The following is a 17,309-nucleotide window of genomic DNA, read 5'->3' on the forward strand; positions in this document are numbered from 1 at the left end:
AAGTTGATGTCACATATTAAAGAATCTGTTTAAAAAAAAAAAAAAGGGCTGAATTTTGAATACTCCCTTTCTTTCCCACAGCTGTTCTCCCTGACATGAAATGCAATAAATACACTTTTAACATTGATATCGACAGGAAAAAGGTGGTGCAATCATAGATTTAAACAAAAACACTTCCGTTTTTAAGTACCAATTAAAAAAAGAGTGAAAGGAAATGTATCTATGATTTCCTTGTCATTTGTCAATAGATAGCCTATGTGGCACATTTTTTTTTTTTTTTAGCATAAAATGCACATAAACTAAAAAAAGTGCCTCTTGAACTGCTTACTTTTTACTGAAGGAATGTGCATGATAGCATCTTTGAAATAACGCCAGAAATTGTGCCAGTAGCACGGTAGCTAAGCTGGCTAAAATTACATTTAAATCAATAAAACGTCACTTTAATGGTAACGAGTTATTCTAATGTGCATGTAGCAGGAGACCTACAACGCCGTGCAAACTGCCCTTGAGTCTGTCATGTGGTGGCTGCTTACTTCGTCTGCCATATTATTGTAGCCAAACCAAGACCTTCCACTCTCTTCCCCGTCTTCTTGTGTCCTGTGTCTCATTTTTAGCTAAAGAGCACCCTCTAGTGGTCAAAACAAGAGAAGCCTGCAAATAATTACGTCACCACCAAAGCTAGTGCTCAGCTGCTCCAGAAGCAGTAGCACTAAAACACAAGTCAAATTTACATTGAAAACACGGTAACTCGAAGGCATTATTCCCAAACATGTATATTTGTAAAGATCCGCAACAACCACACCGCACATGCAGCTGCTCCTACAGGTTACAGTGGCAGGATGCTGTGCATTGTAGCAGGCCTTTAATGCTATTCAGAGCTGACAGGTGATGGTAAACATGTTGCAGCAGCAGTTAAATATGAATTAGACCAGGCTGTTCTCTTAGCTAGCAGTATGGACCTGTTATATTAATCTTCCATAGCAGCATTCTTGTGGGTCATTTTTGCCATTGTACCTCTAAGTAGCAAGCCTGACAAACTATAATCAGAAATAAAAGAGGCTTTCCTTCATAAGAGTACATTGAGCTTTCACATGGATAGTCTTGATAATGACAGGATACCTTTTACCACCTGTTCTGATGTTTTTGCATTTGTGCTTCCAACGCTGGGATGACCTTAACCAATCATCTATGTAGGTTGTTGGATGAAGAGCAAACTCAAAGTATGAGTTGGCATCTGGGCTGGAGTCCATCTTAATTTAGCACATCCCCTTCAGTTTGTTCACCCTTCCTCGTGGCCAGCAGGGGGGCTGAGAGAGGCCGAGAGACAATTATCTTTACATCAGAAGCCCAAACATGTATACATATGTCCTGCAGGGAGGCCTTTGAGCAGGCCAGGACCCCCAACTCAGACCTCCCTGGAAGTCGTAAAGGTGGGAAGTGCAAATTTTAGTCATGCTTATATTGACATTATGTTGTTTAGTTTCTTCTGGTAGGTGGAATAACGGCAGGCGTGGACGGAGGAAATAAAAATTCTTGCAATGTTTGACATAACATATTTGCCATGGGACAGATCGAAAACAGAGACTGTAGATTATATACAATATGATCGTGATTGGCCTATTTTCAACATTTACAGTTATTCATCTTTTCCATCATATCATTTAGTTTACACGCATTCAACCAGCAAAAAAATCTAACTTAAAATACATTAATGCTTTGTTTTGTAGTCATCAATAAAGTCACATTTCATTTGTTTTACACAAGCCACAGCAATCCTTATATACAGATAATCACAAACTGCACAGTCAGGATGATTAGAGAACAAAGTAATGCTTTATTTTACAGCCTGGTATTATACATACAGTACTTATGTGGAAATTTCTATGAAGAAGTCATCAGGTACTTGTCATTGCAAAGTTAGCATTTTAAAGGCTGTAAAATTAAGCTCAGTTATTAGTATCATTGCCAAGGTAGAGTCAGACATTATGGACAACACTACATCAAAATGTAACACTTCACTAGAGAAATGTTGACTTTTTAGGAAGATTTTTTTTGTCAACAAGAACTGAAACATAAAAAAACACATACATTTTGACTGTAGATTTTCCCTCATGGGTAAATTAAATTTATTTTTAAAATTTGTCAAATGTACATAAATTATATTGAATGCATCAAAACCAAAAGAGCAAATGAAATACCCTCTTTAATAAAATAAAAGAAGAGAGAACGACATTCTTTGTTGAGATTACTTAAACAAGTATTGGTCAGGCCTTTCATTAACCTGGAAAAGCAAAGTGCTACACACAACAACCACTGAAGACAGTTCACCATACACCTTAATGAAGATTGGACTGAAGCACCTTTTCTTAGCTTAAAGCTAAAATGGAGATTTCACTGTTTTTTTTTTTAAGTTTCCTTTTCACAAAAACTCCATTCTCATTATGGTCTTCCTTCAACAACCCATAAGCCAAGATTCCTAAAGAGGGGCGTACTTGCAGTGATGTTATTCTGTTTCAAGTTGAATACTTCTATGAACTGCTCGACCCAACAGGCTGCTAAGACCTTGGTTTTCTCTATTTTCCTCTAGGATGGAGCTTTGAGTGCAAATAAAGGCATACAACTCCTTCATGAGAAATAAACATGGAATTCAGCCACATGCTTTCAAATAGTAATCATATATTTAATTGATATACATATATTGCCACATTGGCACATACGATATTGCACACAGTGATGAAATGTTGCACAGAAAAAATAGATATATTTTTTGTGGGCTAAAACATTCCAAAATTACAAATAATGTGGAATAATGCTGAAAATGTCAAACTACGTAAAACAAAAGAAAACAAAACAAGACATGCTTGCTGCTCCCCATTAATTGAGCGACTTACAACTTGCACAAAAACCACCCAAGCCATAGAACGAGCATTTCAAAAGGGGGCTTGCCAACAAAAGTGTATATCGTTTCAGGCCAGTACCGATGTTCCCAATCAGCCCCTGCTCTTCCTGCTAATGCGCTTGGCTAGTGAAGAGCCAACTCCTCTGCATCATCTTGCATCTAGGTGACCACCCCTTTCCATGTTTACATGTAGGCCGATACCTGGATAGCTGGGGAATGGGGATGGCAATTAGGTTAGGGAAGGAGGAAGGTAGCAGAAAAAAGTTAAGAATTCTGCCCCTATGTTTTTTTAAGAGCTTGTAACAAACCCTTTTAGCACCACGAGTCGTGCACTAGCACACAAGGGGGCTGAGACACAAGAATGGAAGAAAGAAAAGAGGAAACAGTACGGAAAAAAAGCCAAACTGCAATCCAAAGCACCAGGCCAGCGTGTAAGCATGCGGAGTGTGTAAGGCACCAGGTTGTTTATATGCTGAAGAGGATGCTCCCAATACGGTATCTTTTAGGCTATACCACAGGCTCCAAAAATAGGTGGTCAAGGACAGTCTAGTTTGCTGGTTTCCAGTCAATCTAAACACAGGAGCAGTCATTTAATTCAATGCTGAGGTATATCTGACATTATCTGATTGTTGCCAGTTTCTCTGGAGTTTACTGACAGAGTTTATAAAACTGCTATCACACATCTATGAGATGCGACTGAACTGGATTAGAACCAGTTGTTTTTCCGTGTGGCAGCCCAAATATTTACAATTAGACCAAAACAGAATCTCATCACCCCCAGGTAGATATTTGGGCTTACAAATCTAAAGTAGAGCTATGAGTTATGTATCCAAAGTAGCCCCGCAGAACTTCACACCTTCAGATTTTTAAACTTGAAGGGATGGGCTCACCTTTGAGGTGAATTGAACCCTCTTCTCCTTGGCTTATCTAGGCGGGCTCCTCAGTGCCCTCCATATTATGAAGATGATACTTTGACTACAGGTCACAAGGTCGCTCCTTTTACAATCACACTTTGAAACAACTTCCACTACAACTACACCAAGCCTTTGGATGGAATCACTCGGTACTCAAACTTGAGATTCGTACACTATAGGCAGATAAAGATACATATGGAAGGGTCCTTGAGCCAATATTTTGGGAGACCAACGAAATCTCTTAGTGCAGATAAACATGCAGCAACAAGACTCCTTGGCACCATCTGGACTTTGATGACTGAACAAGATCACAAAATAGTTCTGTTGTATCCGATGTGCTAACCAATGATGCTCTGCTGAATTGTGCCTCCTTTTTTTCAGACCACAGGCCAATCAGCACAGTTTGTGTAGGGTTTGTCTTGTTAGTAATCTGCAATTTAGGCCATTTGCTACATGTTGTCTCTGCATTTCTTCTGTCAAATACACATTTAGTACCTTTAAAATGAACACATTGCATTAACAACAAGACACAAAGGTAGTCTATAATATATATATATCCATCTGCATGGCAACAATTTAAACTGAAACAAAACTACAATATTAATATTTCTTTGAATGCCTCTGGCAAATGTCATCCTATCATGATCCATTGACCAGTTTAATAAATTGGATTTCTATGCAATGCATATTGCACAACAAATAGAGCACTTAATTCATTTCATGAAAATGCCTATATGTTCCTTTTATACTGCATGACATGTAACCAGTTTCCAAAAGCAGGCCTAGCCCTCATATGATTCATGTGTAAACACATCTCTACTCACAGGTAAAGGTAAATAGAATGGCAAGTAGTACATGTGACAACCTTTTACAAAGATTTTGAATTTTGGTTTAAAAATTAAAATATCTGATTTGTGCTGAAGTCATTAGCTCACATGAAAAGGAAACGCTTTTTCTTCAGAACTCAGCAATAATTCCATTTGAACATTGCAAACACTTTTTTTTTTTTTTTTTTTACAATAGCTTTAACTGGTACAAAAGTTTTCTGTTAATAAGGGAAATAAACACTCAGTTCAATATCGTTTGTCAAGTAGGAAACAATGTTCAAATATATTGTTATTACTTTGTTTAGCAGCCTGTTACTGTATTAATGGTGGATAAGTGGGGTAACATCCAGCGATGAGTGACATGTCATAACTGTCAGGTTGTGGAGGTTTCTTATATTGTGGGTGATGCTCCCTTGGAGTTAAACCATTACAGTTAAATCTTTAGATTTCTTTCTTTATACAGTAGAGTTTTTAATTATAATTCTCTTGTTATTTTCTTTACTCTTGCATCTTTTTTGCTCTATATATCAATCCTCGTCTCCATCGTCCGCCTGCATCTCCTCTTGTTGCTGGAGCTCGCATGCCCTTTTCTCCCGCTGCTTCTCCTGGATCTTCTTCATCTCTTCGGCATACTTACTGAACGTATTCCCAAATTTGGACCACACTTTGTAGGGCACCGTAATTGAGTTGCGGTACGTTGGCTTCACCTCGCTTACCCTCATGAACACACCGTACTTATTGGATCCGACGTCGAAGAAGAACCGTTTGTTGTCCACAGTCAATGATGACCCTTCAGGCAACTCTGCAGGTTCGTCCTCTACACCGTAATCGTCAATAAGTTTAGCCAAAGCGTCACGAAACTCAATAAGTCCCTGGGCAGGCAAAGCAATCGTCTGGCCTTGCGTGGATCCCAAACCGGGCCCCCGGTTAACGGTCTGTCGAATCCTCAGGAACCGTCCTCTCTGGTTCTCTTTCAGATCCATGTAGTATTTCCGATTCTCTCGGACCAAGAATTCGCTTTTGAGTGCTCTCCTCGGCTCGTCTTGTACCAGTCCCGGGTTGCTCGGACCCAGCTGGGCATAATGTTCGATGAAGTCCCCCAAGTAGTCACGGAACTCGACCGCCACGGACATGGAGAGAGTGAGGCGGCTCTTGTTTCCACCGGCCCCGACTTCTGCTATCTTTAAGAAGCGGCCTTTCGCGTTCTGCTTTACGTCCAAATAGAAGCGTTTGTTTTGGATGTCAACCCGCTTCGACGCCAGCTCTTGAGTCTCATGCTGGAGCCCGGAAGCCGAGCCCGCCCCTCCTGTGGCTAAGTGCATGGAACCGAAGCCTGGGCCCGTGGCTGCTCCTCCCTGCTCACTTCCACTGTCTCTGTCCGCCATGATGCTGCCTGCCTGCCTTCTCCCTCTGTCTGCTGCAAAGCCACGGCCAGCCACAGAGAACGCCGGAGCTCTCGCGAGATCTACAAAGAGGTATGGAAAGGCGAAGAAGGAGAGACGTTAATGCAGAGCGAGGAGGACGCCGTTTTCTCTTCCACGGGCTGTCAAATGCTGGAAAATGAAACCTATGGTTTGCTTGTTGAGAGGAAATGACAAGCCCACAGTGTGATTAAGTTTCAATTCATCGAAAAGGGTGGTGTTTTTTTTTTTGCTACCTGAAGACCCCAGCTTGCCCTCTGTTTTAAAGAGCAGTAATGTAGCACCGGGTGACTGCTTTACAGGTGTCTCTGTTGGTGTGATGTGCTAATGATGAATGAGATGACTTAAATGATTAATTCGTTTTTTCAAATGCTTTTTATTTCAACAGTTGTTGTCTGCATTTACATAAAGTCCAAACTCATTTTTTTTTGTAAATCCTAGTCACCTAAACACTAGTCAATCCTTACATTGCATATAAGTATATATGAGAGTATTTTAAAACTCGGTGGCAATGGCTTATAGGCAGGTCAAAAGGCCAAAAAAACAAATAATAATATAATCCAGATATATATATTTAACGTCCCTGTGTCATTGGGCTACTAGTTACTTAATAAGGCTATGTGAAAAATACGACTTGTATCTTGACCAATCTAATGTTGACTTATAACAGACCATTATCACATCCATTCTGATTTAAGTGTCTTAAACTGCGGCTGAACTTTTATCAACTGTAGGGTATGATATAAAAAATCGAAATGACACAGGCTCCTAATTTGTTTCTTTCTTTGAAACGTTATACTTATTGGAACCAGGGAACAGAAAGTTAGGCACATGGCTACTTTTTATTTTTTTTTAGAAATTGCAATAAAAGCTACTTTCTTACACAAACATTCACATGTGCTGGTCTTTATAACAATGATGAGAATAGCATTTCGAAAGCATGTCGGGAAAGGGGCAGAGGGACCGTGTAACCTTTGTTTGAAACTATAAGAAATCATATTTACGGAATGAAATGTAAACCAGCTGTCGTTGTATTTGTCAACATTAATAGCATTTCCAGTTTGGTTAAAATCGATTAAAAAAAAAAAAAAAAAAAAACATATCCACGTTTTCTTTTATTACTCACCATGGCAAATTTAGTATCTCCCTCACTGAACTGGGGCTAGGGTTGTGCAGCTTGAAGTCAGGCATTTTTGCAATATTTTAACGGAGAGAAAAAAATACAACGAAATTTGATTTTTCATGCTTGGTAGGCCTTCATTCATCCTGGCCTAAAATTAGGATATAGCATTTTAAACCACGAGTTCACCATGGAGTAATAGAATCAATTTCATGCTTGTATTAGGGGCGTGTATCAATTAAAGCTATACTTTTTTCCAGTAATATTAAAAGTCCACTGATTTGTAATATCAATCACTACTTCATAGCCCCCATGCTGTTTTTTAATATGTCATTATAACAAGTCTTGAACCAGGCTTTCTCTGAACGTCGTGTTAATACGTTGAGTGGCTTACCTGCTCACAGGCCTACAGTAGGCCTAAGGTAACCTCTTCATTATGTAGTCGTATATTGTCTATCGAATTAAACGGCAAGTGATGCTAATTGTGTAAGGTAGGGTTAGGTGCTCGTCTCCTGCAGCAGCACACCTTAAAGCAGTAGCCTTTTTCTTCTGTAGCCTATAAAACAGAGTTAGATGTAACTGCAGAAGAAACCCATTATTTGCTGTGCTCTTACCATGCTTTCTGTAGTTAAATGTAGCTTCAGAAAAGACTGACATAGTATGAAAATACCGCAGCATGCTCCTGTTCAAATGTAGGCCTAGAAAGTATATTTAAGTTACTAGACCGTCTCATAAAAACAACATGATAACAAGCCTTCAATCAGCCGACAAAACATTTCGAGACTAAAAATGTAAATAGTTTCAGGCTTCACAGTATATTAACCTGTTTATGGTGACCTGTTCAAATGCTGTTTATGCAGGGGACACTTTCTGAATGTTTATTATAGTAGAGGCTTCATATAGGCCTTTATTGATTTTTCTTTGCTTAAATTCGTTTTTGAAATTTGCTATTGTTTTTTGTTTTTTTTCTTGTTAACCCTTGCTTCAAATTTCTGATTGGCGGTTTAATATTTCCTCTCGGAAAATTAAATATAAACTAAGGAAGTAAAATAAAAATATATATTTTTTTTAAGTTTGAAAATTCCTGCCATTTAATCTTTCAAGTTGCTTCGTTTAAACAAAAATATAACCACAAAAAAACAGCATGTCTTCTTCATTCTGAGTCACTATTTTTTTCGATTAATCAAGTTTCCAGAACAAAATGTCTTACATTTATTTATAAAATGTATTTATATGCTATACGCTAGTTCATGCTACTGTTGTTCACTTCCCTAAGATAAATATTATTTTACCCCGGCAGGACTTCCCTCGTTTTGGGGGATAAATAGGATATTGAAGACTTACTGTGAAAGTATTGGGTGTTAAAAGTCACTCTTTGCGACAGTATTCGGTATGCTGTTCATAAATATGCATCACAAAGGGGTGAGCTTTGATACTAAATGCCGTTTACCGTTAATGTTCTTGTAATAATAAAGGGGCACTTCGTGGGCCTAATTCGACCTTTTAGTCAATCATCATTTATTCCTGTAAATAAAATGAAAGAAAATACATCCCTCAAATTGACAGAACAATTCAGGATAAATAATATATCAACCCTGCTTTAACATGTGAGTTTCGTTTCTGCAGTGTTAGGGGCCTCATAGGCTGTCTGAAGGCCTGACAAGAGCTCATAAAACAACAAAGGGGCTAAAGTATGATCTTATCCATTTCTAAAAAAGCCTATTTATATGCACTGTGGTTTAAGCATATCTATTTTACTTAACAATGTCATTGAGTGATAATTTAAGAAATGTCATTTATTAAGAAATGGACATGCCAAATTAAGTTTTGCATTAGCCTATGAGTAAAAAATAAATAAATAAAAAATACAGAGGAACATTTGCTAAATTGTAGAGCTTCCCAAAATAGGCTACATGAAATAAGAAATTGAAATTTAAGTTAAGGAAGGAAGTTAAGGGGGAAAAAAAATCTAACTGTATATGTTGTAATATTGTGTCAGACTGCTGAATAAATGCAAATGAGAACCAATACGTTTTATTTATTCTCACTATAGGCCAAAGCAATATAATTTGTAAAATAAACAAGATTCAATTTGACACCTAAAATAAAGTTAATTGGTTATTGAAAATATACCAACATTGCCCTTTGACAGACCTAAGCAAGTTATAAATAAGGAATAAGTAGTATGAGTCAATTTATTACTTAAATTACGTTTAGGACAAAGTTTACTCTGATAGGTTATTCAGTTGCTTTGTAAGTCAACATGAGAGTAAATGAGGCGAGGTTATCGTTGTTAAGATGGTTTTTTTTTCCTGTATTTATATCTATATGAATATTTTTTCCTATGTTAATATATGCCATATAGCCTAAACTCGTATACCTGCAACTCTTATTGCCTCGAAGGTCGTTGGGCCTGCTGATCAGCTGAACAGAAACCAAAGCTTCTTCTTAGACAAATCCAGTCATGTTTGGGGATGAAAAAAGATGAAAAAAAGATGAAAAAAAGGGTAAGTTTTTAGGACTCCTTATAAAACATTCCTATTTTTGCTTAACCAAAAAGGAATTAAAACTTGTTAATAGACCATGGCCTTTTTGCATTGTATTGTAGATCCACGTAGGCCTTTTTTGCAGCTTTGCTGGTTCAAACTGACCTCAATATTAACGTCCTTACTGTCCAAATATTTCATTGTCAGACTCGATGTGAGTTTTTTTTGTAAAAGGCCACTCCTATTTCTTCAACCTGTTAGGACTTCTGTGTGATGCACACGGATCTGCACACACGCTAAATGTAAGCAATGCCAAACATGTTATTAAAATTCAGAGTTATGTATCCTACATAATATACAATGGGGCAGGCAACCTAGGACATTTTACATTCATTTCATTTCAATAATCTCACCTAGCAGGCTTAATGGAACCTGTCAGTGCCGTAGTTTATCAGCTTCTTACACAGACTACAAATGCTACCTATCCTACTTCACCCATTTTTTCAAACTCGTTTTTATTCGAGTATAAATCAGGAAAGGCAGCTGTTTTATTGCCGATGCCACGTCTAGCGCAGGTTGCAGCCCCAGCAGAGGTGTCGTCGCAGTATGTAACAGAGAGCAGCTGTGATCCCCTTACAAAGTTTTGCCCTACATCCACCGACACCGGAACGATGTGACGCTTCTCGAAATACAGCTCCATTACAATTTCAGATCCGACTCATGGCGGCACGCCGTCATGTCATGCTTCTGTGAACTCTGCGAGGCAATGTCATATGCTTGGCTGCACGTTAGGTCACCTAAACGCTGCGGGAGAGCGAGAAACCAACCGAATGACATGTAAATAAAGCGTCATTCCACCAAGCGAGAGCCCACAACCTACCTTAACAGCGCTCGGTCTGCACGCGCGGCGCCTTACAGCCTCGACGGGGGGAAGAAGAAGACAAGACAAACCGAAATACACATTTAAAAACGCTCGTAGGCCTTTATAACAGGTCGGAGAACTGCTCCTGCTCGCTGCACAAGATGGACAAGAAACGGCGAGTCGTGGCACGGAGAGAGACACATGCACGCACGAGTTGAACGCCGCACGTTTAGCCTCTGATGTCAACACGCACGGTGGGAGCTCGGTAGACGTGCACCTCCCTTTGGTGGTATCGAGGAATTGCAGCTTCAGCCTTCTAGTGGTAACAGGTAGGGCAACATCTTTTGCACCTGTAATGGAGGACAGTGTCTGACGAAGTCGGTGAGCATTGATTCGATCAGCAGCTGGTTACCAGTTTGGATCATTTTGCATCACATTTTTTGTCATTTGCCCAACTTTATAGGCATTAATCTGTAAGGGAAACAGAGTGACAGCCATACACACACTCGGCTTTCTGTGTGTTTTTTTAAAAAAAATTTAAAAGTGATGTTGTAAAAGCACATAATGTACAAGAAAGAGGACTTCTTTTCACGCTGTGATTAATAACTTCATATCTGTGTCCAACACTATATGGTCATAATTTATTGGCCTCGTAAAGTTTCAGCACCACGGAGAGCAGAGGTCTATATCAGGTCTACTGGGCATGCGCACAAATGGAGAAATACATAAATGTATAGGTGTTATACCATTTACATTTTTTTGTACAAATGTGTATCTTTTATTGACTTATTGAATACTTGTTTTAGCTCATTTCAGTGAATAAATAGTCCCCTAAACTGTTCTTTTGGCTATCTTAATAAGGCCTAACCGTAATCCATCAGCCAAAATACTGTTTTATTTTGAACACTTTTTTTTCTAAGCTAGCACAAAGGTAGTTTGATTTACAGCATCATGTACAGCAAATGTATGTCAAAGTGTTCATAGACACACAGTGGTCAGCAGGTGTCGCTCTTTGTGAATACAACATCCTGTATCCGCATTCTATTTAGGCGAAACCAAACCAAACCATGCTATTCTAACTTTATCTAAAACCGTGCCAGTGATAACTAACCATTCACATTTTCATTTAGAATTATGTTTCCTAATTGGAACTTATTTGGCGACAAAGCCCTTCAGAATACGTCTTAACATGAAATTCTAACTGTTAAAACATAGAAGCATATTTTTTTCACAGATTGTTCTCCTTGTATATATTGCTGAAATGACTTTTCTCTGTTAAGGAGCCGAATATTGCAGCTGATTTATCTGTATGGATTTAATGCGGTGCTTCAACATCAGTTTTTTTTTTTCAGAGGCAGAGCAGTGAATGTGACCTGAATGCAGGGCATGACTTAATGGGATGAGACGCAAAACTCATTCAAAACAGTCTGTTGAAGAATCTGAGATGCTTTCGCAGCCTTAGTCATCGCGGCCATATGATTTTTCTAGGCCTACCGGTGTATATGCGGCTGCATTTTTGAATGTGAACAGATTCCATTTGTTGGAGTGATGCCTTGGCTACAGTAAGATGCGTTTCTAAGGAGGGGACAGTCATGGATTTAGGATCTGGTTTGTTTCATTTGAACGTGAGATCACGGCTGCTAAAACATGGAGTGATTGACGTACAGTAACTGGGTTTTTGGCAGCGAGGAGATCGACCCTTTTGGTCCATCGGTTGCCTGTATTTCAGTGCTCTATTCCTGCGATTTTTTTGTTGTTGACGGAGCCCCCTGGCAATCGGCATTATTTCCTCTCCGTCTGTGGCTAGTGGGGGAGGCGGAGAGAGAGCCGTGGAGGAAGGCGCCGTAATAGCGTTATAGCTGCTGACCACGAATAATGCTTTATTTGGGGGGAATGGAACGTGGCTTATGTTTTTGAGAGCGGACTACCAAACTTGTGCTTCACTGCAGCATTTTGCGTCTTTCCCTCCGCTGCAGATGATACAGAAAAGCATCATAGCGGTACCCCACCACTGCAATTTTTGGGCAAAGATAAGAGTGGCGTCGTCTTGCAGTTAAGGCTACACTATGGCAGCATAGGGGGGCATCTTCTGGAGGGGAGAATCCGCCAATTCCTTGCTTAGCCCTGTGTCCAATGCCTTATTTTTTTAGCGGAAAGCAGTGACTGGATTTGACACCCAGCTGTTTACCCGTTGGAAAACACTCGGAAAAGCAGCGGATCCCGATGGCATGGACACTTATGCAAGGTCTGCCGCGCTGCCGTGCTACAGGAGCCTACTCACTGTCTCTACATTCAACCAAGCTCCATCGCCATCGCCCCGCAGCCGAGAGAGCCCTGCCGCAACGCGACCAGCGACCACCGAGCCAAAGCAGGCGGCATGAGGCTTGATTCAGTACATTTATCCATGCTGGTCATCGGGGTCTCATTCGCCTGCTACTCCCCGAATTTGAATTCCCTGCAGGACCAGGTTTTCAAATCCGCTGTGGTGATCGAGGGCAAGGTGCAGTCTACGCCTGTGAACGTCTCCGCGGAGCCGTACCGTGTGAATGTCAAAGTGCTGGATGTTTGGCCCCAGAACAGCGGGGGTCTGGAGCGAGAACAGCTCGTCACCGTGGGAGAATTTGGAACTGAGGCTCCGTGCACCAAAGTGAAGAAGAACCACAAGTACATTTTTTTCATGGACCCCACTGACGAGCCTTTGGTTTTCAAGGCATCGTTCGCGCCTCTGGACACGAGTGGAAAGAACCTAAAAAAAGATGTTGGGAAGATCTTGTGTGAAGACTGCGGTAAGTATATGTATTGTGGATTACCGGTGAAGTGCAACCCGGAAGAATGAACGATGTGTTAGCAGCCCGGCTGGCTGAGGGCGTTTTGGTAACAGGTACTCTGGTGTTTTGTGGTGATTCTGGCCACAGCAATGGTTGGAGTCACTGGGTAACCAGATAGGTGCCTGAGGGGCGTCTATGCAGCAATTTTCGACAACTCTCGCAGGCTCCCATAGCCCACATGATCAATCAAACTCTCTTTCTCTCTCCCATTCTCTTTCCCCTCAACTGCATCAGACATGCGCCTCGCACTGTTGCATATGAGGAATTGCAGTTCGTGTGAATCCCACTATCTGCATCCTGCAAACCCGCATGAAGCTTATAGGCACATTTGAATGCACCTCTCACTCCCCTGGGCTTCATAAACAAATGTTTATGAATATGTCATAAGATGTGTTGCTGCTGCTTATAGGAAATCGAGCCCATGCATTCCATGGAACCAGTTCAGTTTCAGGACCAGGGACAGCGGCCTGTATCACCGGGATCACGTGAGGGGGGGGGGGGGGGGGGGGGGGAATCACGCTGCCCTAAGCAAATTGGCTCCTAGGCTCTACTTAGGCTCACGTCCTGCTTTAATGCTTTAATACCTCACATTGTGGCACAGCCTATTGTATTACTAGTCCTGCACAAATGAATCGTTAGTGCATGAAGTGGGCCGGCAGTGAGAGCTGTAGTGCAAACTATAAAACTGTCAGCACTTAAGGGTTTTCTCTGTTTTATTAAGGTTCATGCTCAAGTAGTTACCGAGTAGACTTCGACCAGGAGATGCAGTCCTTTTTAGAATCACATGGGGATTTGTTTGAGTAATTTGGCATTATTTATTCATTTTTAGTCATAATTTATGGAAATCAAACATAGTCATATTCCTCCTCTGTCTTTTTCTAATGTTACGATTTCAACATGTTTAGGCAATTAATGTCAGCTTAAGAACAATACAGCACAGGGTTGCATCCGTGTTTTTGCACTAGGTTGCACTCAAACACAATCATTAACTTACATGTGCAGATCCACCTTTCTGTTAAAGAAATGACACGTCGTTTTAGTGACAGAATCCTCGAGGTGTCCCGTCACTCGAGCTGCAAGAGCAACTTGTCAAAAGCTCTAATTTCACAAAAGGTGTCGTCCTTGTCCTCGCCAAGGTAAAATGAGTCTCTTCTCGTTTAATTATACAGCAGTGTCAGTGTCTGTGTTACTGGATCTTTGTCTACAACTGATGTCCCAAGCTGGTCAGCCTGCAACACGACTTTCAAACTTTGGCTCCTCATTCTCTGCGTGTTTTGCGGCAAATTTACAAAATGCAACACATGTAATAAAAGAACCTCTTTCGCAACCATCACATGCTGCATGCATTTCTACTTCCAATCTTTTGTTGTGGCCCAGAACATGAAGTGTGCCCTGTACTGCTGGCCGCCTGCTTAAATCCTCTTAGCTTCTACTCATGGGACACAAATGCTCCCCTCTGCTCTTGATTTTGCCACTCTCACTCTGGCTTTTAAACTCATCATCCCATTAGAGAGGTGACACAAAATGGACCTTATTACCTCTTGAGTACCTCGAACAACAACAACCCCCCCCCCTGATTCTTTCACCACTTAGCAAATCTGGTCAGTGACGCGGTCAAACTGGCACGGTCGCCCTCACTGTATTACCTGAGAGATTTGCCACACCCGCTCACCGGGCCTCTGTTGATCTCTTTTATGTAGTTCAAAGTACGGAACAGCACAGCGATGCTGCTCATGCGGGCCATTGTAATCAAAGTGCCTCTTACTCAGAGTATTTAATCCTTTCACTGTTTCTTTTGTGGCTCTCACTTCTCTCAGATCATGCGGTTTTCAACATTTCACAGACACACGAGCTGTCAGCTTCTTGACATCCTCCTTTCCCTTTGAGCTCTGTCATTCATTCAGCAGGGACGGAAGATCCAAAATGATCTGTTGACTGCTTCTTTCTGTCATATTAAGCATCACAAAAGTGAACCAGCACATCTATATTATAGACCATCATGGGTAAACTTGAACCTTGGACTTGTACGCTTCGCCTGTGGGGTCTGAACATTGCACCTGAGTCTTCTAAAATAGTGTTTATGTGGAATGGAAACACATACCTATGCACATTCAGTTTTTACTTAACGTGCCACTTACATGGCAAAAATAAAATAGTTTGAAAAAATCAGGAGTGACCTGACACAATCAAGTTTTATTCAAATTGAACCCTAACAATATTTTCCTTACTTTAACCATAGTTGTTTTATTACCCAAACCTAGGCTACTTAAAGTGCTTTAGTTGCCCAAACTTAAGAAGTGACCGACCATAGATTAAAACTTGAGACAGTAGTGGCTCTCCAGCGATTTGAACACCAACCATCTTCGCCAGCCTACCTCTTGCTGCATCCGCACTATGCATGAATCTGATTTAATTTACTCTTAAAAAACATTGTCTGTAACATACTCCAGGCAGCGATTGGGTTGACATTGTGACTTTATTTGGACATTTGGATCAAACTTTTTTTTCCAGGAGGAAGGGTTGAACATTGATTCCAAGTGTTCTTATAGCTCAGATCCCAAACCTGCCTTCAATCCCTCTTGTGCAGAGGCATCCGAGCTCCCAAGTGTGTGAACCAGGGGACTAAATGTACACACTGTACATCCCTCAAAAGCAATGCAGTTGTTGTCTTCCTGTTCCTAGGCACTGTATGATAAACAGGTTACCTACAGAGCTAACTGCCTGCTCCTATTCCTCAGGACTCAGTCAGCTGGGAGCTCAGGGTTCCTGCCAAAGTAGAAAGAAAACACCAAGTTACACTGTTCTTCTCATGTTAAGTTATTTAGCTGACCTTGCAGTTTTGTATCGGACATTATTCTACTGCAAGTGGAAGAACTAAAATGTTCCGACTGCTGTTAAGTTCTTAGCAGTAACTCATTGTTTTAAGTATTTCCGTGCAGTCCTGTGCTTTTTGTGTCATGTCAACGATGATGATGAAACACCACCACTTTTAAGAGGTTTTTTTTTTTTTAAGGCTTATGAATATTTGACATTTATATCTTTTCACAGAATAAGAACTCTTTTTGACTCCCTCTTAAGCTTGTATGTAGAATAGATCTGCAGTTTAAGAGATGGAGGCTATGACATTCAACGCCAGTAAAGAAAATTGCATCTGACTGAATGAGAGCAAAAGTATTTGCAATTGGAATAGGGTCTCACATTGCTCTACTTGGAAGTGTAACTTAAGACTTGCTTTTTTAGTCGTTATTGGCATAGCGGTAGTGTTTTCATTACATGTCTCTGTCTTACTCAAAAGTCTGAAGGTGTGACAAAAAAATATATTGCTTGAGACCTTGTGCTTTTTAAAAAAAAATCTATATACAAAACTGCATTTTGTTTGTGCATGAGTGTGGGTGCATGCATACCGGGGAGTAATTGTCAGTAAAAAATACAGCACAAATTGGTGCAGCACTTGCACACAAAAAAGGTCATCTGAGCCTGGGAGTAACACATCGCCCTTAAACCGCCTTCATACTTGTTATTGACAGGCGTGCAAATGATTCTCACTCTGTAGAGCATTTAATTATCGCTCATTAAGCCCCATTTATTCCTCTGAAATGAATTAATGGAACAATGTTGTTGCGAATGCGCACTCTATCACTAACCTGTCACTGTATGCAGGCCACAGCTGCTGCATTGAGGTGGTAGACAGGCAGGATTTCGCCCCGAGCAGTGAGCGGTGCATCTTTCTGTGAATTGGGAGCGCTATTAGAAGAGCTTGACATAGAACATGAATGACAGCAGTTGTTGCAGGCCGGGGTTTCTGCTCCTAACCCCGAGAGTTTGTCTGTATGACTCTTATAGCGCTACAGGTTGGATGGATATAGATTTGTTTGTAAGGCTACAGTATATCTTTATTGAATTGATTCTTCATTCAGAGGATGGTTGAGAACATTTAACAGAACGATAGGTG

At 40.6% G+C, this 17,309-nt stretch overlaps 2 protein-coding genes across 4 annotated transcripts in view; one reads left to right on the forward strand and one right to left on the reverse strand.

Annotated features, from left to right (window-relative positions):
* Positions 1 to 1,811: 1,811 nt before the first annotated feature.
* Positions 1,812 to 10,697, reverse strand: puraa (purine-rich element binding protein Aa). The gene is made up of 2 exons (XM_061054830.1): positions 10,548 to 10,697; positions 1,812 to 6,105 (listed from the first exon to the last, which is right to left on the reverse strand). Exon 2 carries the CDS (start codon positions 6,023 to 6,025, stop codon positions 5,168 to 5,170), a length of 858 nt encoding a protein of 285 aa, XP_060910813.1. The 5' UTR covers positions 6,026 to 6,105; positions 10,548 to 10,697; the 3' UTR covers positions 1,812 to 5,167.
* A 1,251-nt stretch (positions 10,698 to 11,948) lies between these two features.
* Positions 11,949 to 17,309, forward strand: part of nrg2a (neuregulin 2a) — an 82,358-nt gene continuing 76,997 nt past the window's right edge. For 2 of the 3 annotated variants that reach the window (XM_061054831.1, XM_061054833.1), the window contains exon 1: positions 11,949 to 13,315. In XM_061054831.1, the coding sequence (XP_060910814.1) occupies positions 12,907 to 13,315 (409 nt within the window). In that variant the 5' untranslated portion in view covers positions 11,949 to 12,906. The remainder of the gene's footprint in view (positions 13,316 to 17,309) is intronic. The other variant, XM_061054832.1, reaches the window with a different exon arrangement.

This window comes from Labrus mixtus, chromosome 14, assembly GCF_963584025.1.
Source record: "Labrus mixtus chromosome 14, fLabMix1.1, whole genome shotgun sequence".
NCBI classification, from domain to species: domain Eukaryota; kingdom Metazoa; phylum Chordata; class Actinopteri; order Labriformes; family Labridae; genus Labrus; species Labrus mixtus.

Bases quoted from the DNA above. Each gene is read 5' to 3' on its own strand.
- puraa (XM_061054830.1), bottom strand. From the start codon at position 6,025: ATGGCGGACAGAGACAGTGGAAGTGAGCAGGGAGGAGCAGCCACGGGC.